General features: G+C 41.0%; 1 protein-coding gene across 5 annotated transcripts in view; it reads left to right on the forward strand.

The window, feature by feature from the left end:
* The window catches only part of LOC115630477 (nesprin-1), a 118,324-nt gene that overhangs the window by 19,395 nt on the left and 71,145 nt on the right, over positions 1–27,784 (forward strand). For all 5 annotated transcript variants that reach the window (XM_030527057.1, XM_030527055.1, XM_030527051.1 and 2 more), the window contains 6 exons: positions 4,579–4,640; positions 10,256–10,528; positions 11,040–11,206; positions 11,278–11,554; positions 11,620–14,226; positions 14,402–27,595. In XM_030527057.1, coding sequence (XP_030382917.1) covers positions 4,579–4,640; positions 10,256–10,528; positions 11,040–11,206; positions 11,278–11,554; positions 11,620–14,226; positions 14,402–27,595 — 16,580 coding nt within the window. The remainder of the gene's footprint in view (positions 1–4,578; positions 4,641–10,255; positions 10,529–11,039; positions 11,207–11,277; positions 11,555–11,619; positions 14,227–14,401; positions 27,596–27,784) is intronic.

A 27,784-nucleotide genomic window follows, 5' to 3' on the forward strand; every position in this document is an offset into this window, starting at 1 on the left:
TCTTTGACACGTACTGAGAAAAGAATGTTCAATGATTAGTTGGGCTAGATAAGCCACATTTTTACGACCATTATAAAACTATATATGCGAGTACGTTTCCATTTAATACATAGGGCCTGCTTTAAGCATCTTTGTTATACCAACAAATAGAGAAATATTACCTAATTAAAATAAAGGAAACTTTATAGATCCAATGAAGTATAGGGTTTATTAATGTGATCAGCAGATCTGTGCCTCCAAAATCATTTGACCACAATAGCCCAAAGCTGAAATTTGCACATCATTGCGAATATAGAATTATCGTGGTCGCGTTGTTCTATTAAATTTTCAAAATACGAGTTTTCCTTCGCAACAATTATTTTTACGCCAATCGCGTGTAGGTATTCTACTGTGGCCTTGGCTATTTAAACCGTATTGTTTACCTAGTTATCAATAAATTTTTGGTTTCAAGTGCAACGGCGCTTATCGTGGCAGCAATTAGGAAAAGCATTGTTGATTATAAGATTGGGTTGACTGCGTCAAAACACCAGACATTGGCTGTGTTTAGGTAAAAAATGCGATCGTTATAGAAAGTGTGTGTGTATTGTGGGTGCATATACATACGTACAAGTATATATGTATACATAAGTAATACAAGAGTGATTAATCGCTTAATAAACGTTCACTAATTAACAAAAGGCGCATGTGACAATGGCATAAAATTTTTAATTTCGCCAACGCCAACCTAAAATATGGAGAAATATAATTGTTAACTGGTTTTTACTAGGCCCCCACACTAACCAAAACCGGCAAGTGGTTTGTCTATTATAATACAAAAGGCTTTGGAAGCCATCTTCAGTTTCAAAATTCTGGTTTCGAGTAGGAAGTTGTTTTGTTTGTCGGCCAAAAAATATACTTTGTGTTTGAAAACAATTTGGTGTCGACCATATTTCGCTTTCGGATTATTTTATTTGCTATCCCAAAGCCGATTATATCAAAGCAGCTGCAAAACAATTTAGAACTATGTTATTTTTATTTATTATACCTCTACACTAAATAAAACGCTTTAAAGTCATTGCCGAACTTTTAAATGTGCACATGAAAATATATCAAATAATTTGGCTCACATTTTTGCAATTTTATTGCAATACTATTTTGTTTTCAAAATTTATTTATGAGTTCGCCACTTGCCAAATAGATTATGCGACAGTCCATACACTGATATAAAAAGGCTTTCTTTCTTAGATCGCAAAGGAAATGTACATAGAATAAGCTAGTAAAAATGTTTTGCGGCTGATTGGTAAACTATTCAGTTCGGATTAGATTTGTTTATCTCTGAGAATTGGCAATTGGTTACAAGGTGCGCCCCAAAGTAAACTGGACTTATTAAAAATAAGCACATAATTGATAAGTATATATTATTGCAAAATCAACTTCTGAATCAATAGAACGTTTTGTGCGATCAAGAAGCTTTTCCATCGGACGGCGTATTACCGTCCATCAAGTGCCAGCCGACTACATTTTTCACGGTACTTGAGAAAACGATGCACCAAACGCTTCAAAACCAGAGCTGTGAAAACATCGATGTTCATTAACAACAATATTTAATTTATTGTAAGATTATTTTCATCTGGAAATAGAATTTTTTTCACACTAATTAGTATACTCTTTTACCCTTTGAGGACAGAGTATAAAATGTACTTCCAAAATTGTAATGGTTCGCATTAATTGGACTAGTTTGGCTCATCTAGATGCTTTTACTCGACATTATGATGGTCTCAGGATCGTATAGAAAACACAAAGAACAGCATATTCGCTCACAATAATGTAAAAGAAGTTTTGTTCCGATAATACAAGCATACTATTAATTGTAATTTTTTTTTGCTATATCATGAAAGATTCTCGATTATGTACATCAGGTTATGCCCTGTATTTTGAATTGATGAAGTGAGTGCTAATTGTTTTGTAATGAATGGCCAAAAAAATATGGAACAACACCAAGTATATTCCACTTAAGGCGAAATAAATTTGTGTTTTTAAACTCAAAAGTAAACAAATAATTAAATTAAATTAAATGAGACGCTAAGTGCTGATAGCATTCGAAGTATTTTTTATTCTTTAGTTTCGTAATATATTATCAAACTTCAAATATCTGCAATAAAGGTAAACAAAGTCTGTAGTTCAAAAACGCGCAGACTCGCCTAAATTTGAAATATTTATTCTTTTTGTCTCTTTCTTAATGTAAATTAAAACCAGCTTGAATTAAATTCAAATATTTATTCTTTTTGTCTCTTAAAATCAGCTTCAATTAAATTGTTTGATATCGATAAAGAATATACTTTTTTGTTACCCATAAATGTTCCAGTCTCAGATCAATCCAGTTTAGTATATTCTAGCCTTTAATAATCAATTCTGAAATGAGACATTTTAGTTATTAGAACAATTCCTAAACGTAAGAAGCCTATTCATTTTTTTTTCTGTGCATTTCTTTTCGCATAAGAAAGTATTCTTGTGCTTTAAATTTTAAATACAAAGATTAATATGATATGCGATCTTGAGTAGCTTGCGAATTGCGCAACCTTGAACCAATTTCTATTTTAAATGTTTTCTTTTGTCAACTTTTTCTTCGATTTGGCAATTTTTCTAAAAATAATGAAATAACAATTGCGTCACACGCGCGTAAAGTGAATGAAAATGGGAGGCAAATAGCAAAGAAGTGCTACAAAATATTAAGCATTTAAAAAGTATCTACAGCTGCGTGTAAGTTACGTGTAAGTTGGCCAATTAGGCATTCCTTCTAATGTTGGCCAATTAGTTAATCCTAACTGTGCACTTGACGTTTTGGTGCTGCTGCTTGTCATATATGTCTGTATATTCGAGTATGCATGACATTATTTAATTTATGTTCGCATTCTACAAATCCAACTGCAGAAAAATTTTCCATTTTGAATAATTTTTATTTATTACGGGAAATCTATTTTTGCGCCATGGGTATGCGTTTGGCTAATTGCCAGACCCAGAGACCACGCACTGTGCTTTGGTTTTGTGTGTGAACTCGAAATGGATGGGACAGGAGGGAAGGCATGTGTGGTTCTCCTGCCTCTTCTTTTTTTTTTTTGTTGTTGTTGCTGTTTTCCGGCCACATCATACAGCTGCCCATCATGGCTGCACTTTTCCATAATTACTCAGCCGCTAAATGTAAATTTGTATTTGTAAATTGTTTACACATTGCCATTTTTTGTTAACAGATTGTTTATTATTGCTGTTTTGTGTGCAGACATTAAATTGAGGTAATTTTAAGAAACTGAGTAAATATTTTGTTTAAAAACTCAGCAATTTATTTCATTTTTTTGACGCTTGAAAAGGGTCAACGATATTTTCATAATGTTTATGTTATCTCGGCAGCCACAAATTTATGTTTATTCGAAAAATAATTTTATAATTCGTAAGAATACTATAATCTAAAATTGATGAGAACATGCAAAGACTAATAGAATGAATGTTTCAACTGATCATTTCTATGACATATGTATATAGTATACAGTTTGTGTTTAATGACTGATTTTTTGCTCCGATAGCAAAAACAATAAGAAGAAGAAGGACAAACCCCCTGATGCAGTTTGTGGGCGTAGTACTAGAGTGAAATTGTTTGTTTCTCGAATGGCATTTCTTCAAATCACCGATTGGATGTAGTTTAAAACAAAAGTAGAGAATATATTACGCGTGCAGTGTTTGGTATGTGTAGCTTTGGAAAGGGGAACAGTGTTGTCTAGGTTCTTCAAGAAACTAAACACCAAGATTAGTTAATGTAGGCCCAGCCGTTTCCGAAATCCAGGCGTTCATCCGTGCAGACGTCAACTTGTCTTTATTTTTGGAACGCCTTGAACTTTCAAAAATGGAACTGACGTTTTATCCATCACTATCTGATGAACGTATCTGTAACTATGCCTGAAAATCTTTGTCTTATCCAATCTCTCTCCCAGTTATAAGCAGTTCGATGGTTGTAGAGATCATTGCTTTCATATAAAGTTGAAGTTCTAGCGCATATCGTTTTGTACTGGACTAAACGTTGCACCAAATGGCGTACATTTTCTGCATACTTTGGGAATTTGACAATGTCAAAGTCATTAGAAAATCCAAGCAAATCCAAAAAGCTACCATAAAACTATATGAAGAGAAAACAAACACTGCGATATTATCAAAGCAGATAGATACTGGAAAACATGATGTCATTGTGTTAATTCTGTATATGTACTATACAGGTATATAAAATGACTCTACTGATAATTCAATTAAGACAAACAAACCCGACTACAAAAAAACATATGTATGTTTGTATGTGGGAGCAGTGCCGGCAGCTTTTGCATTAAAAAATAACTAAAAGAAATACATGCGATGTACTAGAAAAAGTATCTTATCGTCTTCAGTTGTCTTTAGTTGGTGGTATCTTGTTTATTGGGTTTACTCGTATGCACGTTTGCCTTTTATGTCTGCCCGTCTGCGAGTAAGTTTGTTGTTGTTGCCAATATTCAGCGGACTTAATTACAAATGTACGAAATGTCGTCTCACACTTTATTCTTTTCTTTTACTTTTTTCCAGAGGAGCAAGAACGGGTGCAGAAGAAGACATTCACTAATTGGATTAATTCATACCTTTCGAAGGTGAGTTATATGTCTATCGCAAAATCGATTCATTTGAGTCTAAAATAAAGAGACTAAGAGAGAACAACTAACAAACTTTGTATGTCTAGCTGGCGTTAACTTTTTGTGGCATTGAAATTTGCATTTTGATTTGAATTGGATAAATCAAACTCGTGCGAATGTTGTGTCATTGCAAGGAGAAGGTTGCAGTGAACGGTTTAAATTTTAATGCTCGTGCCGCATTAAATTAATCATGTGAAGCAGCAGGCGATGCTAATCTATGGGAAATCTTTTAATTTTTACTACTTATTTTATATCTTTAAGTGCATTTGTTTAACAAAAATAACTATAGTTTACGTTTCTGGAGGCCGTGAAAATTGAGAGGCACACATTGAATGTCTGGCTTAGCCCATTTTTATAAAGGTTCAACATGGTGTATATAAACAAACAAAAGTAAAAAGGATTTTGGAATGTGTTTATATACATCTTGAAGTTACTGTTTATTATCTATCCTCAGGTTAAAAAAGCTTTCCAGGTGCCTGGCTTAACCCATTTTTTAAAAAAGAACCACATTTCAAAAAATAAAAATAAGTTGAATTTACTTTCTTTTGGACATAAGTTATCATCAGGTTAGGCTTTTGTAGTAAGACCGAATACCGAAGTCTGTCTTACCAAACATTTAATTAGTTCTCGTATGTATTTATTTGGTTTGTCAGCTTGGATTGCGGCAAGACTATCGCATCTAAGGCTTTGTGTTTTTCTACATTCGAAATGTAATCAGTGTGAAAAGCAATTTGAGCTGCAGGCAAACGTTTGCCGTTTACAGTTTTAACAACCCACTTTCACAGCGCTCTACCTTTCTAATTTAAGCGCCAATGATGCACTTTTCCTTTCACTAAATAAATAATTACACTTGACAACATTCTCGCCAAGATGATGCAGACAACTGTTGAGGCGTACTCTTCACTGCCAGTTGTCTACAGACGTATTGTTGCCCATGGCAAGGTGTCCGCAATTATGTCATAATAAAAAAAATTGGCGCCGCACACACCCACCAAGATCATGTGCCGACTTGGCGCTATTGAGCTGTCAAGCGCTATTTTCAAGCTCAAAAAAAAAAAAAAAAAAAAAAACAAACCGCCAACAACAATATGAATTATACAAGTATACATGAAAAAAATTTGCGATTCGACACAGTGGCCAAGCAGCGTGAGGCACTCTTCTATTGTTGTCGTCATGTCGTTGGTCGTGTTGGCTTAAGCGGCATGAATTAGTTAATAAATTTTAATCAAATAACATCAACAATAATGCGATGTATTTTTTCGGGTGCCAGGGTTTTGTTTTGTCCGACTTGACTGACTGAACTCGTTCACCTTGAAGTGAACTACATAGTCGAAAAAAAAGTGTATTTCGAACGCCCATTTACTAAGCGCGTGTTTATACATACATAGTGTATATACTTGTACATAGTACAATTTGCATTGCAAAGTACATACATGCATACCTACAAGTATATATGAGTATCTAATATATACATAGACAATTCAAGCGATAGGTGACAGCTCACCAGGCGAAAATGGTTAGCACAAACAAAAGTTCCAATAAGCAATAAGCAATACAAATTAAATAAATTAGTTTTTATTAGCACATTGCTGCTGGGTCATGCAATTGCTGTATATACGAGTATAGTGTTATATCTACAATATATATCGATTGTTGGTAAATATGTATGTGCGAGTGTGCATATACACATTTATTTATTGCTTTCAATGCAGTGCATTAATAAACATGTTTTGCAATTTCCAGCACAAAATTACAAATTGATTGGCCATTATGCACATTAAATGACTCACTCGCAAGTTGCATAATGTGGTAAGCTCCCTCGACTTTAACTTTACTGCCTCGCGACCTGACAATATATGACTTCAATCAAAATGTTGCCCACGCTTTAAAACTTACGAGTAGTACATACACATACTCGTACTATATAGTATGTGTAAGATTATGGTGGCACGCATGCCATGCCGGTCGCTCCTTTATTGTCTGCCAGTCAGACAGGCAGCAAGCCGTTGAGTGCTTTATGTGCGACAGGCATCAAGACTGGCTTTCTGCCTTATACTCGTAGATGGTGGCAAGCCGAAAGTTGCAACAACTGCAGAACTGGTTTATTTGGTTTATACTTGTATGTGTATGTATTTGCCGGCCAGCCGGCCGGCCGGCCGGCTTAAATTCGTACACTCGTACATCTACAAATGCCGGCAATGCTGCATGTCTGTAGATCTGAGTTGTCTAAAAAGATAACACATTTGGCTGAATATGTACTATATAAGCATATATAAATAAATATGTATACGAGTAAAGTATATGTTTGGCGCACACTCTCTAGAAAAGTGCACTAAATCAGTGTTGGGGTAAAAGTAAGTCAGTAGGCGTGCGATGCAACATGCGCGTGGGTTGCACGAGTTAATGGCAACTGCTGCGGGATGCTTGTGGGATGACAGAGCAGCAGGAACAACAATACGACTATCAGCAAAGGCCACACATAAAACGGAACTCGAGCTATTTCTTCACAGCAATTTATATGGTATAGCCGTGGGCTATACAGGCCATATTCTGGTTAACGAATTTAAATACAATAACATAGATTCTTTGATTCTATGTGCAGAAAACTTTTTAGATTGACGCTGCTCTTTCCTACTTACGCTTCCGAAATTTAACTACTATTATTAATAAGTAAATAAATTTTAAGCCAATACGGTCTTATCGAAGCTGCACCAGAATTCGTATATTTAGCATTTTTTATTTGAAATTGAGAATATGATGCTGATTGAATACAAACCTCTAAAGGAATTAGATAGTTGAATTAGTGGTACGGCAGTTCAGTCTAACATTTCGGTTTTTCCAATGCAGTGGTATAAGCTCCAGAATTTTTTAACTTGCAATCTAAGCGTATATAGAGTGATTTCTTTTTGAAGGTCCATATAGTGGAATAATAAATAAGGACACAAATCAATCAAATCAAATTTGGATATTAATGATTTATTCAAAAGAAGAAACAGCTTAACCCTGTTTTCCAAGACCTTTCTGGCTCTATTTAATGAATAGCTTGCTTGATATTTGTCTTAAGAGCCTGAATCATTAATGGATTGTTCGCATAACATCCCGGCTTGGTGCGATATCCTGCTAAAACTAAAGATCATTCATGACGTCTTTTTAGCGGGAAAAAGCTATCGCTGTCCAAATAACTTATGTATTTCATAATTTTGTGGCACAGTTATTTCTATAATCGTAAAATGCACTATGTGCTTCAAGTTCAAGACTCATACACAAATTTCAGGTATAAAACCTGAACCTTGATTTTATTATATATTCTGATATGACTAGATATTATATTCCATGCATGCAATAATAACATTTTTGGTCACCTTAAATAAAAACATTAGTGAAATCAAGAACATTGAAACAAGCATTTCGAAATATTTTTATAAAGACTTCAAGGCTTTAAAAGATGTTTGCCCAGCAATGCATATATCTTGAGATCCTTCTTAATAACTGACTGTTATTTTAATAAAAACTGGCTCTTCAGTAATCGTTTCTAATAGAGTCATATTACAGTTAACTCCTGACAGATTATTAATTTAATATGGCACTTATTGTTGAATCTAAATGAAACCTCGATTAAAAGAGTATAAATATAAAAGAACAAGTTATTTACAATGGTTTTTATAGAATATAAATCTTTTGAGATTCTTCTTAGTAACTGGTTGTTATTTAGTAAAATGGTCTACCTAGTCGTCGACTCTAATGGAATATTAACTAATTTACTATGATACTTATTGTTGAATCTAAATGCAATCAAAAGCGTATTAAATAAAATACACCTTGTTGTTTTTCTGATCAAGTTATTTTAAGAACCACTGTACTGAATATTAACTGCAGGCAACTGTGTTAACGTTTTATTGTGGCGCTTTTTCTCAAGTACACGTTTGCGGCCGGTTTGTTGCATTGCATCGCATACGTTTCTATTTGAAGTCACTCTTAGTCGAGGTTTCTGTTGCATGCCTCTGAACTTGGCTGGTCTACTGCTATTTCGCTATGACTTTGCATTGTCGGGCAGACAATGTTGAATGCATTTGTGGAATTTCTCGCATTAGCAAATTCTATGCGCGACTGGGTGCGTAGACTGCAAGTTATTTATGTAAACGTGTACACAGCAGACGAGTTCAATGACAAATGACAGATAAACAAGTTTAGTATACTTGAATACTTGTACATGCCTCACGGAAGGAAAAAAGTGCTGTGGTAGCAAGGTAAATAATTAAGTTGGACATAGTGTAGTAGGAGTTACCAAAGCGACGCCTCGCATTTGCCAGCCCAATATCAACAACAAAATGATGAGAACAACGACAAAAGGTTGTCTTTGAAGTTTTTGACACAAATGGTAGACAACGTCATAAATTTTGCGGCTCAAAAAGAATGGCGTACGATGTGCTCATCCTGGGCAGGAAACGTTGAAATTGATTTCACAAGGCAGCGGCATGCTAGTGTTATGTACTTTATTGTAGCATAGTATCTGAAGTATTATATGAACAGGAAACAAAAGTTTTGTAGCTCACAAGAACTTTGCCGCTATTTGCATGTCTGCACAAGTTGGACAAAGTTTACACAAACTATTTTGGGCCTTGCTTCGACTTCCCGGCTGGAAGGTGAGAGGGCGAGAGGGTGAGAAGGAAAGCAAAATGCACTGCTCAATTAAATGCTACACTCAATTACAATGGCTGCCTGCCACTTCCGTTGCTGCCTACGTCACCAGCATAATGCTTTTAACTCAAATCGTAATCTTTGCGGCATAGTTTGCGGTAAATGCCTGAGCGTGCTAGTCTCCAATTTGTCTTGTACGCAATGGAAATCTAGACAAATTATCGCCGTACCCAAACTATTTAAACTATTTTAATTGATTTAATGTGTCTCGACTCTAACTGTGGCCATTTTTGGTGCGCGATTAAGCGCGTCAATGTTTTATCGTCAATTAAGCGAACACGAGTGCCATTCGTATCCAATAGGGGTGCTTTGTAATTGCACCTAGTTAGCTGAAACGTATGCAAACATGTGAAAGCAATGCGAAATTGTAAAAACGTGTTAACTGCTCCATAAAGTCCTTTGATTGAATTCATATATTCCGGCTGTTTTGCACAATTCGTCCATCGTATAAAGCAGCCATAAAAATGTAATTAAGTACTGTAACAAAAGGCACTTCAAAGCATCTGCCGACAGTTGGCGACTATTTAAACAAAAGCGGAACAGTAGTTTTGTAGACTATTGTTTGCTTCAGACGTAACCTTAACCCTTCGTATGTCTACGTATCGCTTAAACTCAATTATTTTACAATGTAGTACTATATGCGTAAAAGTTTCTATTTGATGTAGTTCTGCATTATTTTAAGTTTCTTTGATTTGGTTGCACTGAAATAAGCTAGTGAATTGAAAATATGTTCACTTTTGGCACAAATTTTGTGATTCGTGCATTAAATTAAAAGAGCATCCACCTAACCTATTGTAATTTATTTACGCTCAAAATATATTATACTTTTAATTAACAATTAATCTATAAACATTTCTTTTTACTTTTTCTTGCAGCGTGTTCCACCGCTTCGCATCGATGATTTAATCAATGATTTACGCGATGGTACGAAACTCATTGCATTGCTCGAAGTTCTATCCGGCGAACGTTTGCCCGTGGAGAAGGGTCGTGTGCTGAGACGTCCACATTTCCTTAGCAATGCCAATACAGCCTTACAATTTTTAGCTAGCAAACGCATCAAATTGGTCAATATTAATCCCGCAGATCTGGTGGATGGGAGACCACCAGTTGTGTTGGGTCTGATATGGACGATCATATTGTACTTCCAGGTGAGCTTGCAGTACAAAAATAAATATCTCTACAACAATTTATTGGTCACACATTGGCACACGAGTGGAGTACACCATTTAGATTGGCACCCGTTCACAATAAATCCAGATCGATTGATAAGAAATATTGAAATTGTTAGTTGTGCACTCTTCCATCCGAATCCTTACAATTTTGTTTTGCACCAAAGAGCAAGGCACAAAATGCTAACGATAAACGTAATGTTACTCAATTAACCCTCTATACCTTTCTTTCTGTACTTTATATTTTTCGAAAATTCAATTCAATTCACAAGCTTCGTAAAAAGAGGCGGAAAAACTTAGTTGTAGTTATAAATTATGCGCCACAGGTAGGTCGCTGATTGTTGGTCTATGTAACTGTAATTGTTGTTGTACTTCATTTTCTTTTGAGTAGTCATTTTTATTTTTAAGTTGATAGTCGATTCTTCTTAAAAGCACAAAGTCATCATTAAAGTTAAGTATTAAATTATTAATACCCTAATGCTTTCCACAGATCGAGGAGAATAGCCGCAACCTAGAATATTTGGGTCATGGTATTGGCGGTTCGGTTAGCTCGCTCGACAGCGTTGGCAATCAAAAGGCTGGCGATCTAAAGGCTGAAAAATGGAAGCAGGGAGCCAGAAAAACACTGCTAAATTGGGTTACAAATGCCTTACCAAAGTGAGTAAAGAATTTAAAAAAAAAAAACTGATGGTGGGACATTAAGCTAAACCAAAAATTTGGAATTGCAGAGACATTGGTGTGGAGGTTAAAGATTTTGGCGCCAGCTGGAGAGATGGTGTCGCTTTCCTCGCACTTATCGATGCAATTAAGGCAAATTTGGTTAACTTGGCTGAGCTAAAGAAGACTAGCAACCGCCAGCGCTTGGAGACAGCTTTCGATGTGGCCGAAAGCAAGCTGGGCATTGCCAAGCTATTGGATGCTGAGGATGTGGACGTACCTAAACCGGATGAGAAGAGCATAATGACATATGTGGCGCAGTTCCTGCACAAGTATCCAGAACCAAAGGTATTTATAAATTGCAAAAACCCTCAAAGTTCATATAAATATATCTTGCTTATCTCTCGAAATAGGGTGCAACACGCGATCAGTCGCATGTGCAGCAAGAGCTGGACGAATTGCGTCGTTTCTTGGTGGAGAAGACCACCGAATACGAACCAATGGTCATGATGAACTCGTTCCCACGTGACTTTGGGGAATATATGCTTGCACGCTCTGAAGTAGATGCACATTTGCCTGCTTACAATCGCTTGAAGCAATTGATGGAGAGTCAGAGCGGTTTTCTGCAGGTCTCACGCCAGTCGTGGGATGAGATCAACGAACTGTGGCAGCGCCTACAATACCAGATGATGTACTGGCTTTGGTTATTGGATGCCGAACTGCCCGGTGATTTCGGTACGGTTGGCAAATGGCTGGCCGAAGCCGAAAAACTACTCATGGACAATGAAATACCCAGTGCGATGAACGAAGAAACTGCAGCAGTGATTAGTAGAAAGCTGGAGGAGCATAAGCTGTTCTTTGCCGACTTGCCACGCATTATGGCCATGTTTGATAATGCCAAACGCTCGCCCTTGGCGCAGCAGGTTCCGTTGGAACAGTTGCGAAACATGGAGCGTCGTCTTCAAGATGTCGCACCCAAGGCTGCTGAGCGAAGAATCCGATTGAAATTCCTTGAACATAAATGCTGTCTCATTGCCTTCCTTAATTTAGTGGAAAATAAAATGCGTGGCTGGACCGGGAAATATGGTCACGAGGAGAAGGTAGTGCAACAGTTAGAGCAATACAAGAACTTTGTCTCACGCAACAAGATTTTCCAAGAGTTCCAAAAAGCTTTTGTTGATATGCAGCAAGTGGTTGATGAGTACAAGCGTGAGGGCAACGTGGCCCGCAAGGATGTCACCGATATTGATCGTTTCATGTACGAGACGGAAGAGCGCTGGAAGCGTGTCTCCATGGAACTAAAGTGTTGCCAGAACTCACTCGAAGAAGTGGTAACTTGTTGGCGCAACTGGAATCAATTGGCCCCAAGCTGTGAGGAATGGTTGCTGTTGGCTGAGCAGAAGCTGAACCAAACCGAAGACGAGCGTCTTGAATTTTTCCAAGACATCAGCATGTGGAAGGATAAATTCGATGCCCTTGCCAACGCCGCTAATTATTTAATTGCCTCATGTGAGGAGCCTATTGCGCAGAATTTGCGTCAACGTCATGGGGCGCTTGCCGAACGCTTCGAACGCCTGTTCGCTAATACAAAGCAATATGTTCATGCAGGTGATATTATACGTTCACGACAGGAATACAAATCGGGCATTGAACAGCTGTCGAAATGGTTGCGCAACGCAGAAGCCGTTCTGGATCAGCGTCAGGTGCTCGGCAACAGCGAACAAATTCGTAAATATGGCGAGCAATTACAAAAACTTGCCAGTGAAATTGACGACAATGAAGAGCTCTTCAAGACAATCAGCCGCAATTTCCAGGCACTGATACAGGACCTCTCACGCGATGAAGTGGACAAGATGATGAAATTGCTGAAACAGGAAAAAGAGTCCCTAGTTCGCATACGTGCGCAAATACCCGCCAAACTGCATTTGTTCCATCAACTAGAAATACAGCAAGAATCGCTGGAGGCTGGCCAAAAAGAGATACATCAATGGCTAAATGAGGCAGAACAGGTGTTAAGCACGCATTCGTTGACGGGTGGGCGTAATGCCATCAACGACGAACTGAATAAGCATAAGACCTTCTTCTCGCGCACTGTCTACTATCGTTCGATGTTGGAGAGCAAGAATAAAGTTTTCCAGAATCTCCTGAAGGCTGTGACAGCCGATGATAAAATTGATACAGCACCAGCCGCACGAGAAATGCAACAGCTAAACGAACGTTTTAATTATGTCATACAGAATGCAGAACAATGGGAGCAGCGTTTAAGTGATGCTGGTCGCTCCTGGAACAATTTCACGAATAACGAACGTGTGGTAAGCGAATGGCTAACTCAGGCGGAATCCATGCTAATAGAGAAACACATCGAGTCTAAGACAACAATTGAAACCCAAAAGTACTTCTTTGAGAATGTTAATGAGCGCTGGATGAACGATCTGGTGCAGTCTGCACAGCAGGTGCTCACAACCTTGCCATCAGCGGAACAACCGGCTGTAGTGCAGACCGTCGAACAACTACAAACGCGTTGGAAAAATGTGCTCTCACAAGCACCTCTTCATTTACTGAAGCTGGAGTTCCGCCTGGACGAGAATGCCTTCTACCAATCTCTTAAGGATGTGGAAAAGGAGTTACAACTTGAGAAACAGGCACTCAATCGCAATGAGGATGTAGACTCAATACTAAGGCGAAATGAGCAGTTCCTACTGCAGCAAGGTGCTGTACCACGCATTGAGAAGTGTCTTCAAAACATGCAGCGTCTTAGCCAAGCGCAAAGACAACAACAACCTGGTGACATGAGTCTAGAACAGGCGTATGACAACGCAAAGGCACAATGGCAATTGTTTTCGAACAAATTGGGCGAGATGCGTCAAACTTTGCAACAAATACCCGCTCAATGGGATGGCTATCATCAGAAATTCAACGAGATGATCGATTGGATGAACAGTGTGGACATGAGCTTGAAGAGCATCGTCAACGAGGTGAACACCATGGAAGAGTTTGAAAAGGAGAAGGTTGTTTTCCAGGTGAGATACTTATTAAAGACGCTCGTTTTTTAAAAAAAACTTAAAAGTTCTCTTTATTCTAAATATAATGCTTGCGTGCAGCTAAGGGAGCTAGTGGTAATACCTTTGCTTTTGCTTCTTAAATAATAATAAAAAAATGTTTCTAAGATGCTAATGCTTTTCTGTTTTCCCGCAGAAAATCTGTCAAGATGCAGATAACAAACGTGAGGACATGAAGTGGTTGGTCAAAACATTGGATTCCTTGCTTAGCTACGCTACTGAAGATGAGGCCAACATTGAGCAAAAGAAGCTGGAGGATCTGATAGCACGCTATAAAAATCTTATACCCACGATTGAGATAACAATGGTAAAGACTGAGGTCTTCTCTAAGTGCTACACCTATCGTCGCGAGGTTCATGAGGTTGTGTGCCTGCTAAGCAAGGTTAAGGACCAAACTGCCAATATACCTGCTCCAGATAGCTTGGATCGTGTAAATCGCATGATCGAGGAACAGCAGTATGCCATCAATCAGCTCGACCATCAGCGGCCACACATAATGTCAATGTTGCAACGTGGACGCGATCTCAGCAAGGATGTACATGCACCTGCCTTTGTCAATACCGAGGTTAAGAATCTCGAAACTGGATGGAATGAGGCCTACACTGAAACCGCTGATAAGCTGCAAGCACTCAAGGGCACCCAAGCCGTATGGAGTGATTTCGTCGATCAGAAGAACGATATATTCTCCATGCTACAGACAGCTGAAACCGAGTTGCGCGCACTAACACCACTCCAAACTGATCCCAAAAACGTCAGTCAGGATCTTAAGTCGAAACGCGATTTAAATGTGCAATTGCAGCAGGCATCCCATCAGCTTCTACCGAAACTGCACGCACTTAAGACAGAGCTTGCGCCTCTGGCCGCAGCCGATAAGCGACCCATACTCGAGAAAGAGGTAACTGAAGTTGAGAAGATGTTCTTTAATACTATGGAACATGTGAAAGACCGTGTGGGATACCTAGAAGACTATAGTGCCAAATGGAATAACTACAAAACACGTTTGGCTGAACTACAGGAGTGGGCTAACAAGGTGGCACCTAAAAATATCGAAGCTTTGCAGTCTGAAGATCTAACCCCTGAAGAACGCGTTGTCAAGGTGCAGTCCTTTAAGCGTGTACTAGCTGATCGCATGAAACAACTTGATCTACTGGCCGCTGATGCATCCGAACTGGCACCTAAAGAGGGCAACATTGCCGAGGCGAAGCGATTGAAGGGTGAAATCACGAAGCTACAGGAAGTGCTTAGCGCCATCAATCGCAATGTCGACCATCAATCACAGGCCGTGCAAGAAGATTTGGTTAACTGGCAGCATTTCCAGGCCGGTTTACAGCAGATAAAGCCCGCTGTGGAGCAGAGCGAAATCAAGGTAAATAATATTGTCCCTAAACCCATTACCCTTGAAGAAGCTGTTGCCATGCAACAAAATGCCAAACAATTTGAAACACAATGCCTGGACCAATTGGACAAACTCCAAGGCATCTCAAACATTAGTCATAAAATGTTGTGCAAAACCAATGCCCCCGATGAATTAGATGCCATGCACTCCCGCTGGACTGCAGTTCATGAAAATGCAAAGCAGGCGAGCGCGAAGCTCGAGAAACTGGTCGCGAATTGGAAATCATTTGATGAAGATGCAGCGAAGCTTGAGAGCTGGATTAATCAGGGCGAGCAGCTATTGGGTAAAAGGTCGGCGGTGTTGAATACCCCACACATTGATAAACTGGAGAAGGAGCTGGTCAGGCTTAAGTCCTTCAACAATGAGATTTCCCAGCAACAAGCCAAACTGGTGACTCTTGGACAGAATGCAGATCAAATCAGCTTACATTTGGCACCAGAAGGTGCTATAGACATCAAAGATCGTGTTAATTCCATGAAAGGCAAATTACATAAATTATCTGAGAGTAACCGTGCTAACATAAACGAAGTGTCAGATGCTATAATTTCTCGTCAAGACTTTACCGCCAAGATGGTTAACTTTTCCAATTGGATGGAGCAGTTGCGCAATCAAGTTTCTCAAGTTGAAGAAATAAATCCCGAACGGGTAGAAACAAGCCTGCATGTCGTCCACGCATTACTGCAGGAACATGCCGATAAGAAGCCCAGTTTTAATGCCATCTACGATGAGGTTAAACAACTGACTCTTGGCGCAACACCAGAGGAATCTAATGCACTCAATGACGCATACACTGCGTTAGTAGTCAATTATCAGAATCTCGAAACGAACATGCTGCAGAAGAAGGCGGCACTGGAAAAGTGGACAGAACTTTTGGGTTGGAAACATGATACCGAATCACACATGAATTATTTGAAGCATCAGCTGGACAAACCAGAGGGTCCCTCAGCCGACGAGCTAAAGAAGACCATTGACGAGATTGGTCATCTGGGCCAAGGCCTCAACTACTGGAAGGGTCAAGCCAAGGAAATCGATGAGCATCCAGCCATACAATTGCGGGATGGACTCTCGCGCCGCCCACTGATTGCCACTCAAATCGTAAATGATGTAGAGAACAAGCTGGAGAATCTCAAACTGCGCTCACAGAATCAGAAGCAGCAGATTGAACAAATGAGTGTGCGAAAAGATAAGTTCCATGCTCTGGAGAATAACTTTGGCAAAGCATTGCAGGACAATCGTGCTAAGCTTGATCAAATCTTGAAACAACGTCCCACCCTGAACAATATAGATCAGATTATTGCCGATCTGGTGACCTTAAACGAAGCGCTCAAGCACCAGTCGGAACTGAAAGATCGCATTCATGACGAAGGTTCAATGTTGATGCGGGAAGACATTGGAAGTATGCCCGCCATACAAGAGAGTCTTCTGGTATTGGATAAAAATTACGATTCGCTGCAGAATGAAATTGCCGATCGCATTCAAAAATATAATCTCATCAGTCAGGCCTTACGCGAATATGCTGACTCAAAGGACAAATTTTCGAAGGAGCTTAGAAAAGCAGAGGATTTGTTCAATTCGATTGCACAACAGCCCCATGATGAGCACGAACTTCAACAGGCTTCAGAAAAAACACGCAAGACAATGGAGCAACTACGCAAATCGAAAGTAAATCTCGATGAGCTAGAGCGTCGGGGCAACAATGTAGGCAAACTTTTTGCCGCCATTGGGGAATCAGTGCCACAAGAGGTGCCACAGGAAGTTTCCGCTGCCAAGCAACAGTGGCAGGAGCTGCACGACAAGAGTGCCAGGAATGCGCATGTCTATGAAACTGAAGCGGTGATTTGGTCGCACATTGAAGACGCCAAGAAAGATTTACTGCCCTGGCTGTCTGAGACAAATCAAGGACTTTGCGATGCAGCCGATAATACCATCGAGATCGAATTCGGTCCAATGAGGTTGAGCAAGTATCGTACCGAGCTGCCATCGTATCAATCCTTAAAAGACACAATTGCCGAAAAAACAAGAGATTTGGTCAAAATGAATAATGGCGCAGAAATACCTGCGTTAACAGCACTCAATCAGTTATTGAATGAACAATTTGCCGAAGTCACTAACAATGCTGATCGTCTAAACGCCATTACGACATCATTCAATGACCAAGAACAGGAATTGCGTAAACGTACCAAAGCCGCTGGGGAAAATGTAAACAAAGTCCGGGAACAGCTAATAAAGTGCGATGACATGTCCGGTGACAATAACAAAATCATGGAACGTTTGCTTCAAAGTCGGGCACTGCGTGCCGAGCTTGGAAATTGTGGCAACGAAATCGAAAATATAAAGCAGAAAGTCGATGAGCTACGCAGCTTGTATCCTACATTCAATGAGTCCATTATGCCCAAGGAACTTAACAATGTGCAGAAACGCTACGAAGGTGTTGATCTCTATGGCCAGAAAATCGAAAGTTCATTGCTAAAGTTCCTCAAAAAATTCCATGCCGACAAAGTTGGCATGCTGAAGCGCATCATCGCAACGCAACGTGAGAAGGTTGCCTGGTGTCAACCGGAGTCTTCAAGCGACAAATATAACTTGGATGTGAAGAAATCATCTTTGCAAGAGGTTGGCAAGAGCATTGACGATTGCAAGGCACGCCATGCAGAAACACTGAAATCTCTGGAAATGCTTAAAGCCGTGGAAGCGCCACAAAATTTGGCGGAACTTAATCGAGATGCTGAGCTGCTCACAAAAGAAATGCAGGCGCTGCAAGATAGCTTCGATAACATCAAAAACATTCTGGATGAGAATGTCGATTTATGGTCGCAGTACGAGCAATCCAATGAACAAATTTCGAATTGGTTGCGTGATGTAGAGGGACGCGTAAAGGCCGAGACAAGCAGCCAGGTTAATATGCCAGAAGTATCGCAGAAACTACAACAGCTCGCCATACTTCAACAGGATGTGTTGGCACATGAGCCAATTATCAAGAACTTGGAGCAAACATCTCAGCAATTAATTGAGAAGAATCCAGAGGCGCGAATTGGCCAGTTTGTGACACATCTCGTGCAACGCTACCAAACTGTTGCCAAGAGTCTTGCCAATTACATCGACAAAATACGCAGCGCGCAATTGTCCAATACGAATTTCGCCAAAGCATCTAAGGACTTTAACGAATGGTTCGGCGATGCCAAAATTGAGTTTCAAGAGCTGGCGCGTATGGGTTCTCCTGGTTCGTCATCGGCAACCGCTCAACAACTCCAAACGATTAAGAATTATTTGAAGACCTTTGACAATGGCCAGCAGCTGCTTAACAATGCTGTTGATATTGGTGAGGCTTTGTATCCGGTCGTTTCGCCAGAGAATCGTGAGCGTATCCGGGCCGACTTACGCCAAATGCGCGAAAAGTATGATTATCTACGTGACGAGGCTAATGCACTTATGCAGCAGGTCGAGGGCGTCCTTATACAAAAGACATCTATTGAGGAGAGCTACACGCAAGTGTCCCACTACTTGAATGAATCTAGGGCAAAGGTAAGCAGCGGCGACGAACTGTATCCCACTCTGGCTGCCAAAAAGGCGGCACTCCAAAATTACAAGACACAACTCCAAGAAATTACATTGCATAAAAATGCACTGAAACAATTGCATGACAAGGCCGTTACTCTTTGTGATGACGAGTCTGAGCGCAAAACAGACGAGTCAATTCAAGAGTACAACCAGCTATCGCAGAGAATCTCTGACCGTATTAACACCGTTGGAAATCATGTGGTCAAGCACGAGGCATACGATCAGGTGTTGGAAAAGGCACAGGACTGGCTCAACACGATCAAATCGGAGGCCATAGATATACTGAATGAGACTACATTCGAGAAGGAAGGGGCTGAAGAAAAATTGATTGTGGTTGAGAATTTGTTGCAGCACAAGCCAGAGGGAGATTCCATCTTTGACACCTGTCACAAACTCTTGGAAACAGTACTCACACAAACACATCCAAACGGACATCCCGCCTTACTGAAAGGTTTTGAGGAGCCCAAGCGTGCGTGGGATGAATTTATGATATTGTGTCAGGATTCGCTGGTTAAGCTTAAACAGCTTTGCTCCAAGTGGGATGAGTTTGATTCTGTTATTGAAGAACTAGACAACTGGATGAGAAATGTTGAATCTGTTGTCAAGAACCAGAACTTGAAGAGTACTGCTGACGCAAAGAACGGACATTTGAAACAACTCAAAGACATAGCCAAGGAAATTGAGCATCGTGGTGCTGCCATTAACGATCTAATGGATCAGGGTCGTGAAATTGAGGGCGAAACGGATCTTAACTTAAAGTTATCTCGCCTGAATACACGCTATCAAACATTAAAGAATCTATGCAAAGAGTCTATAGCAAAATATGAGAACTATGTCAAGGACCACGAAAGCTTTGATAAGGACTATGAAGCGTTCAAGCAGAATCTTGAAACATCTGTCAAGACACTGGCCAAAGCAAATGAAATCGTCGGCGATCAAAGTGTGCTGCAAGAACAACAAAACAAATTGCGTGAGATGTCCGACAAACGCATCACAGATTCAACTGTCTTTGAGGGCCTTATTGATCGTGGTGAGAAGCTCTATGGCCACACCAGCCCAGATGGCAGAGAGATCATTCGCCAACAGTTACGCGCCTTACGCACCATGTGGGACAACTACACGGATGACTTAAATTCTGCCACGCAAAAGATCGATCAGTGTCTATTGCAGTTTAATGAGTTCAGCATAGCGCAGGATCAACTGACGAAATGGTTAAAGGATGTTGACAAGGCGATGCAGAGCCACACCGAGCTAAAGACCACATTGCAAGAGAAGCGTGCACAATTGCAGAACCATAAGCTGTTGCATCAGGAGATTACCACACATAATGTGATGGTAGACAATGTGTGCGACAAGGCCCAAGTACTTGTAGATCAACTCAAAGACAACTCACTGAACGTTTACCTTCAATCAATAAAGCAACTCTTCCAGAACATTGTGCAGAAATCCAACGAAATTTTGAACAATTTGGAGGACTGTGTACAGAAGCACAATGATTTGAATAATGCGCTCAGTGGAGCAAAAAGCTGGATTGGAAATGAAAAGTCAAAATTGCTCGAGTGCGATGATGCTTACGGCGAGAAGGCTGACATAAAACGCAAGATTGAAACACTGGTTCAACTGGCACAAAATAAACCTCAGGCTCTTAAACTAATCACTGAAATACGTGAACAATTCGACAAAGTAAAGCCAACCACTTCTGAGAAAGGCAATGAAGTATTGTCGAAAGAAATTGATGAACTTGAAATAACAATGAAGAGTCACTTTGACGATATCGAGGGCATTGAAGGAAAGCAGAATGATGTGTTGGCCCAATGGGATAAATTCGAAAAGACGTTAGAAGATCTCACTCAGTGGTGTCGCAACGCCGAGGCAGTTTTCCGTGAACAACAACTAAAGTCCACATTGCACGAAAAGGTCGAACAGCTGGAAAAGTATAAAATACAGCGTGAGCTCATTTTGCAAAAAGAGAAAGAAGTTGACGCTTTTGGGGATGCAGTGCACGCTTTGCTCAACAACTGTGGTGCAGATCGTTTGAAAACGTTGGCAACTCAAATAACAAACCGTTATCAATTGCTGCAGGTATTGAGCAAAGAGGTGGTCAACCGCTGGTCCAATCTGGTGGATGACCATCAGTTTTATCAGGACAAATACAATGAAGTGGATCTATGGCTGCAGCCAATCGAAACGCAGTTGGACAAGGCGCTCAAAGATGAACTCACACAGAATGCGAATATTTTACAGATATTGTTGTCTGAGAAGGAGCAAGCTGATAGCTTGTTTACTGCCCTCAATGCAGCTGGTGAGAAAGCGCTGCCTGAGACATCCACACAGGGTCGTGAGAAAATACGTAAGGATTTGCGTGACATCCGCGACCGTTGGGATAAACTAGATGAGGGTATTCGTAATTTGCAAAAACGGCAAGAGGCACAAACTGTTCAATTATCCAGCTATCAGGATATTTTAAATCAAACAGTAAGCTGGTTAGACCAAGTAGAAAAGTTGCTGCACAATGAAAACCCGTCCACCTGGACAAGCGCACAGGAAATACGCTCAAAGCTATACAAATACAAGAGCACCACCCAAGACATAAACTCGCACAAACGTATTATCGAAGCCGTCAATGAAAAGTCCACGGCTCTACTCAACAGTGCGCCACAGACCAATGCTGATGAAATAAAGAAGGCTGTTGCCGACGTAAACAAACGTTACGACCAAGTCAGCACTGACTGTGCTAAACTGGTTGCAGATTTGGATGCCGCCTTCGATGTTTACCAACAGTTTAGTGAACTTCAAAAGGCACAACAGGACTATCAGAAGAATCTGTGGGATCGTCTTGCAGGCTACTCCGATTATTCTGGCAACAAGGCTGCACTGCAAGCACGTCTGCAAAAAATTACTGAAATTCAAGATGCCCTGCCTGAAGGTGTAGCCAAATTAAAGGCTCTGGAACAACAAATTGAACAGGATGCCACTAATATACCTGCCCGCTCAAAAGAGGCAATGGCACGGGATTTGGCAAACCTTCACGCCGATTTCGAGAAGTTCGGTAATTCGTTGAGTGACGTCAAGAGCGGATTGGAAAGCCGTTTGCAGCAATGGAATGATTACGAAATCAATTTGGATCGTTTGATTAACTGGTTGTGTGAAGCGGAAAATGCGTTGAAAAACTACAATCCAAAGGCATCGTTAGAGGAGAAGGAGGAACAACTAAATCGCTTCCAGAACTTGACACAAACTCTTCGTCAAAACGAAGCTGACTTCGAAAAGATGAAAGATGACACCTCCGAGCTCGTGCAAAGCTCTGGCGAAACAAGAATCGCCGTCAATGTTCAACAAGTTTCGTCCCGCTTCCAATCGATACAAGCAACGGCCAAGGAAATTCTAAAGAAATGCGAGCAATCCGTGCAGGATCACACTCACTTCAATGAAAAATATAACCAATGCGCCGATTGGTTAGCTAGCGCGCAGGCCAGGTTTGATGATTGCAGCGACATGGCTCAAGTTGGATCGCGTGATGATTTGCTGAAGAAACAGGTTGTCATACAGGAATTGCTGGCACAGCAGCCTAGCGCTACTCTCCTTCTTAACGGTACCGTTGAGTTCGGCGAGAAATGCTACGCATCTACGGCTACTGAAGGACGTGAAGCCATACGCAGTCAGCTCGATGAGTTACAACAGACTTTTGATCAGCTTTTTGATAATATCACGAGCACTGCTCGCAAACTACAGGACAAGATGTCCAAGTGGTCAGGTTTCGACGAAATTGCTGACAAACTTGAGGGCTGGTTGAATGAAATCGAACGCACACTTCCCTCTGAAATAGAGCTAAAAACAACATTGGATGAGAAGCGCAACAAACTGCAGTCATACCGAGATGCCCTTAATGACATCAACAACCACCAGGTAGAGCTTGGCAATTTACAGGAAATTGCGGCAAATCTGCCCGAAAAGACCGAACATGTGGATCAGATTCTAAAGGATATTGTCGATAGGTTTGGTAAAGCGCAGAAGCGTGCTCAGAACTACGTCCAGCGCTACGAGAGTATTGTGAGCGATCATCAGCAATACTCAAAAGCCGTCATGGATGCTCAGGAGTTCATTGATGCCACACTTAACACTGTCCATTACTGGGGTGACTTAGATCTGGAGCAAATTTCATTGCATACCAATCTTGATCGATTGAAGAACTTGAAGGCAAGCCTTGCTGATGAATTTCCGCGTGTCGATCAAGTTCGTGCCCTGGGTGAGAAAGTTATACCAGGAACCGTGGATGTTGGACAGATAAATATCAAATCCCAAATCGATACTACGCAACAAGAGTGGGAAGGCCTTTTAGCTGCAATTACCTCCACAATTGAGGCAATAGAGCTGCGTTTGCAACAATGGGCTGAATATGAGCAATTGCGCGATCAATGTCTATCTTGGATTCGCGACACCGATAACAATCTACATGCCATCGATCTGAAAGAAGATCTACCCAAGAAACGTGCTCAGCTGGATGCACTTAAAGCATTGCAGGGAGATGTGCGTGCGAAGGAACTAGAAGTAGACAGCGTCACTGAGAAAGCGCAAACACTGCTGAAAGGTCCATCAAGTACCCGTGCTTCCGGTCCCGAACTAGTGACTAAATACCAACAAATTTTCCACAAAGTGAAGGACTTGAATAGTCGTTGGCAGCAGTATGTGGTCTCACATGACGAATTCGATACTGCTCTCTTTGATTGCAAGTCCTGGATAAATGGCATCAAAGAAAAACTTGATTATTGTTCTGATACTTCATCAATGAGTCAAAAGGAGCTTGACAAAAAATTATCCACAATACAAGACGTAATTCTCCTTAAAGATGAGGGCTCGGCACGTGTTCTTAAAATACTAGAGCAAGCACAACATGTTTTGGCCAATACAGCACCCGCCGGACATGAAGCCATTAACAAGGAAATAACTGATTTACAAGATCTTTGGTCGGGTATTGCATTGCGCATAATGGATGTTAAATCAAACCTTGACGATTCTATTACACAATGGTCTGGATTTTTGGATCATGTGCAAAACGTGCGCAAATTTAACGAATGGCTAGACGGATTGCTTAAAGAATTGGCGGAACACCAAACCACAATGACAGAGAAACGGGCACAACTAGATCGTGTCAAAACGACCGAAGAGAAGGTACGAGTTGAGAAAATTGATGTCGACGCGCTGAAGATTCAAGCAAAGGAAATGATTGCCAGCGGACAACAAAGCCAGGCTGCTTTCCAGGCTCAAAAGGTGCTGGATACTTTCGATCAATTGTTTGCCAAAACACAGAAACTGCTTTCCGATCGCCAGGATCAGTATAGAGATCATCGTTTGTTCAAGGAAGCATACGATGATCTCGTTAGCTGGATTAGTCGCGCACGTGAAAAGTTCCCAGCGCTGAAGCAAAGCAGTCTTAGCGACAAGCTGGCCATTGAGAATGCCGTGCAGGCAACTGAAGCTCTACTGAACAAACAAGCCCAGGGTGAGCTTTTGGTCGAGCACTTGGTGCACACTGGTGAAGTGGTTTTAGCAAGTACGTCGACGCAGGGCCAAGAAATCATACGCAATGATATACGCGCACTACGTGATAGCTTCGAAAGTTTGTTCCGTGAGATCAGTCAGCAGAAAGAAAACTTGGAAGTTACCATGGTGCAATGGCGCGCATATAAAGAGGAGTATGAGCGACTCATGGAGTGGTTGCAGCAAATCGATATACTTGTTAAGAATCACAAACTGAATCTGTGCCCCAATTTGCCGGAGAAAGAAAAGCAGGTTGCCGATATGCGTGAAGTAATGTCGCGCTTGGAGAAAGGAAAACAAGACATTGAAAAATTCAATGCTTCCGCAGCTGGCTTATTAAAATCGCATCTAGATACATATGTGAACAATCAGCTACGACACCTTAGCTCAATGTACCAGGTGCAAGTGAATTTAGGCAAGGATGTGCTTAAAAAGGTCGAAACAAATCGCGATCAGCATCGTGAATACGACGCCAATATGAAATCGGCCAAGGACTGGATTGCTAATGCAAAGGCAACCATACAATCAGCAGGTGAAGGTGCAGGTTCAAAAGAAGCCTTGCAGCGTCGCTTGGAGCAGATCCAAGATTTGATTCGCAACCGGGAGGTAGGCCAGAACTTGGTACACACTGCAATCAATAATGGCGAAAAAATCATTCGTAATACACGTTCCGATGGGCGCGATTCAATTAACAGTGAAATGAAAGAACTCCAGACTGAGTGGGACAGGCTTGTGAAGAAAATGTCGACGGCCAAGGTGCAACTGGAAACAAATTTGTTGCAATGGGCTGACTATAGTTCTAGCTACTCACAGCTACAGCAATGGATCACAGATAGAGAGGCCAAGTTACAACAAGCGTGCGAGCAAAAGGTTGTCAAATCGAAACGTGGTCAACCCGGACTTAGCAGTGGTTTAAGCGAACGTAAGGCTAATCTGCGTCAGACCAACAACATAGTGCAGGATATTGTTTCTTTTGAGCCAATGATTCAGTCGGTGACTTCCAAGGCTTCGGACTTACAACAAGGTGCCCCTGCTACAGAAATATCAGACAAATACGAGAATCTTACGAAGCAAGCGAAGGATCTATATGAAAAACAAAAGAATACTATCGATAACTACCAAGCTCTGATTGATGCCGGCAATGAATTCGCTACTTGGCTTCGTAATGCCAAAGAGCGCTTAAGCAAGTGCTCAGAACCCACAGGTGATAAGCAAGCTTTGGCCGAGAAAACTCATCAGCTAAAGATTTTGCAAGGCGAAGTTTCGGAGGGTTCTGAAAAGTTGAAAAATGCCTTGGAGCAGGGTGAGATTGCTTGCCGCAATGCAGAGCCAGAAGACCGTGAGATCATCGAAGAAGAAGTGGCACTATTGCAGGAAGAATTTGATGCCTATGTAGAAGCGCTTAACAAGGCTAAGGACTACTTGGAGGTAGGCATTGTCAAGTGGGCTGACTACCAGGATCAATACACTGAGGCGCTTGAATGGTTAACCAAGACCGAGGCTCTTGTTCAATCTTACAATAAATTGCAAGACAGTTTACTACAAAAGAAGGTGGTCTTGGAAGAATTCCAAGGTCATCTGCAGACACTTTTTGACTGGCAGAAAACCTTGGATCATTTGAACATGAAGGCGCAGGTTCTATTAGAGACCTGTTCCGATACCCGCATCAGCAACGCCATTATGCAATTGACAACCAAATATAATGCACTCCTTACCTTGGCGAAGGAGGTTATGCGTCGCCTGGAAATGCACTATCAGGAGCATCAGCAACATCACACGCTCTACGAAGAGTGCCAGTCGTGGATTGAGAACACGCGCGAGAAATTAACCGACTGTGAGGTGATACCAGGTACCCTCAATGAGGTGCAAATCAAATTGAACACAGTTAAGAACTTACGCCAGGGCTTTGAAACGGGTCAGAACAAGCTTCGCTATTTGCTTGAGCTTAAGGAAAAGGTGATCATGAATACCGAACAAAATGGCGCTGCCAAAATACAGGAGGACACTGAAGCTCTTAAACAAGACTTCGAAAAGCTATTGGTAGACCTTAATGATGTGCGCCAGAAGCTGGCCAACCGTTTGGCTCAACTGGAGGAAATATTCAAACAGTACAAGATATTGCTGGAGTGGTTGGAAGACGTGGAGCCCAGTGTTAAGGCCAACGCCGATTATTTGAATGACTTAAGTGAGAAACGTGCTGCGCTGGAAAAGTTCCGCGTTATACAACGTGATATCAATAGCCACAACGATATTGTAGAGAAAATCAACAAACGATTGCAAGAAGACAACAGTCTAGACAAGAATGATTTCCAGACGGGCTTGAACAAGTTCGAAGAACTTCAGGCGCAAGTAAATAAAATTATTGAGTCTCTGGAGAACCAGGTTAATAGTCATGAGAAATATAAGCAAGCTTATAATGAGCTACAGGACTGGCTGCGTCGCACACGCATTGAAGTCGAGCAATGCTCCGATTGTCACGGCGAAAAAGATCAAGTGGAGGATCGCCTTAACCGGCTAGGTGACATACAGGCTACCTCAATAGAGGGAAAGTCGTTGCTCGATGCCTGCGAAGAGCTTAGTCGAGCTGTCATTGCCAGCAGTGGCAGTGAGGGTCAGGATAATGTGGCGCAAGAGATCAAACATTTAACCAGCGAATGGGAGACACTACAAGCCATGTCACGTGATGCTCGCAGCAACCTGGAATCATGTCTGGCCGCTTGGCAAACGTTCCTTAAAAAATTCAATAAGATCAATTTGTGGATTAATACAATTAGCAAACGCGTGGCCAAATCTCAAGAAGCCGAGAACAAAACTACCGAAGATTTGGTCAATGCCAAGGTAAGAAACGCCAAACGTCTGTCTTCAACTGTCGCACGCACCGCTAATCAGAAATTACTAAAACCGCTAAGGCGCGCACCCAATAGTTCACCAATCCTTATATCCAATCGAAATTAAAAATTGATATACTCGTACACTCAAAAACTAATCTACTAACTAACGCTAATTATAACTGCTAGAAACTTTTGT

This window comes from Scaptodrosophila lebanonensis, unplaced genomic scaffold (assembly GCF_003285725.1).
Source record: "Scaptodrosophila lebanonensis strain 11010-0011.00,11010-0021.00 unplaced genomic scaffold, SlebRS2 tig00001410-arrow-pilon, whole genome shotgun sequence".
Classification (NCBI taxonomy): Eukaryota; Metazoa; Arthropoda; class Insecta; order Diptera; family Drosophilidae; genus Scaptodrosophila; species Scaptodrosophila lebanonensis.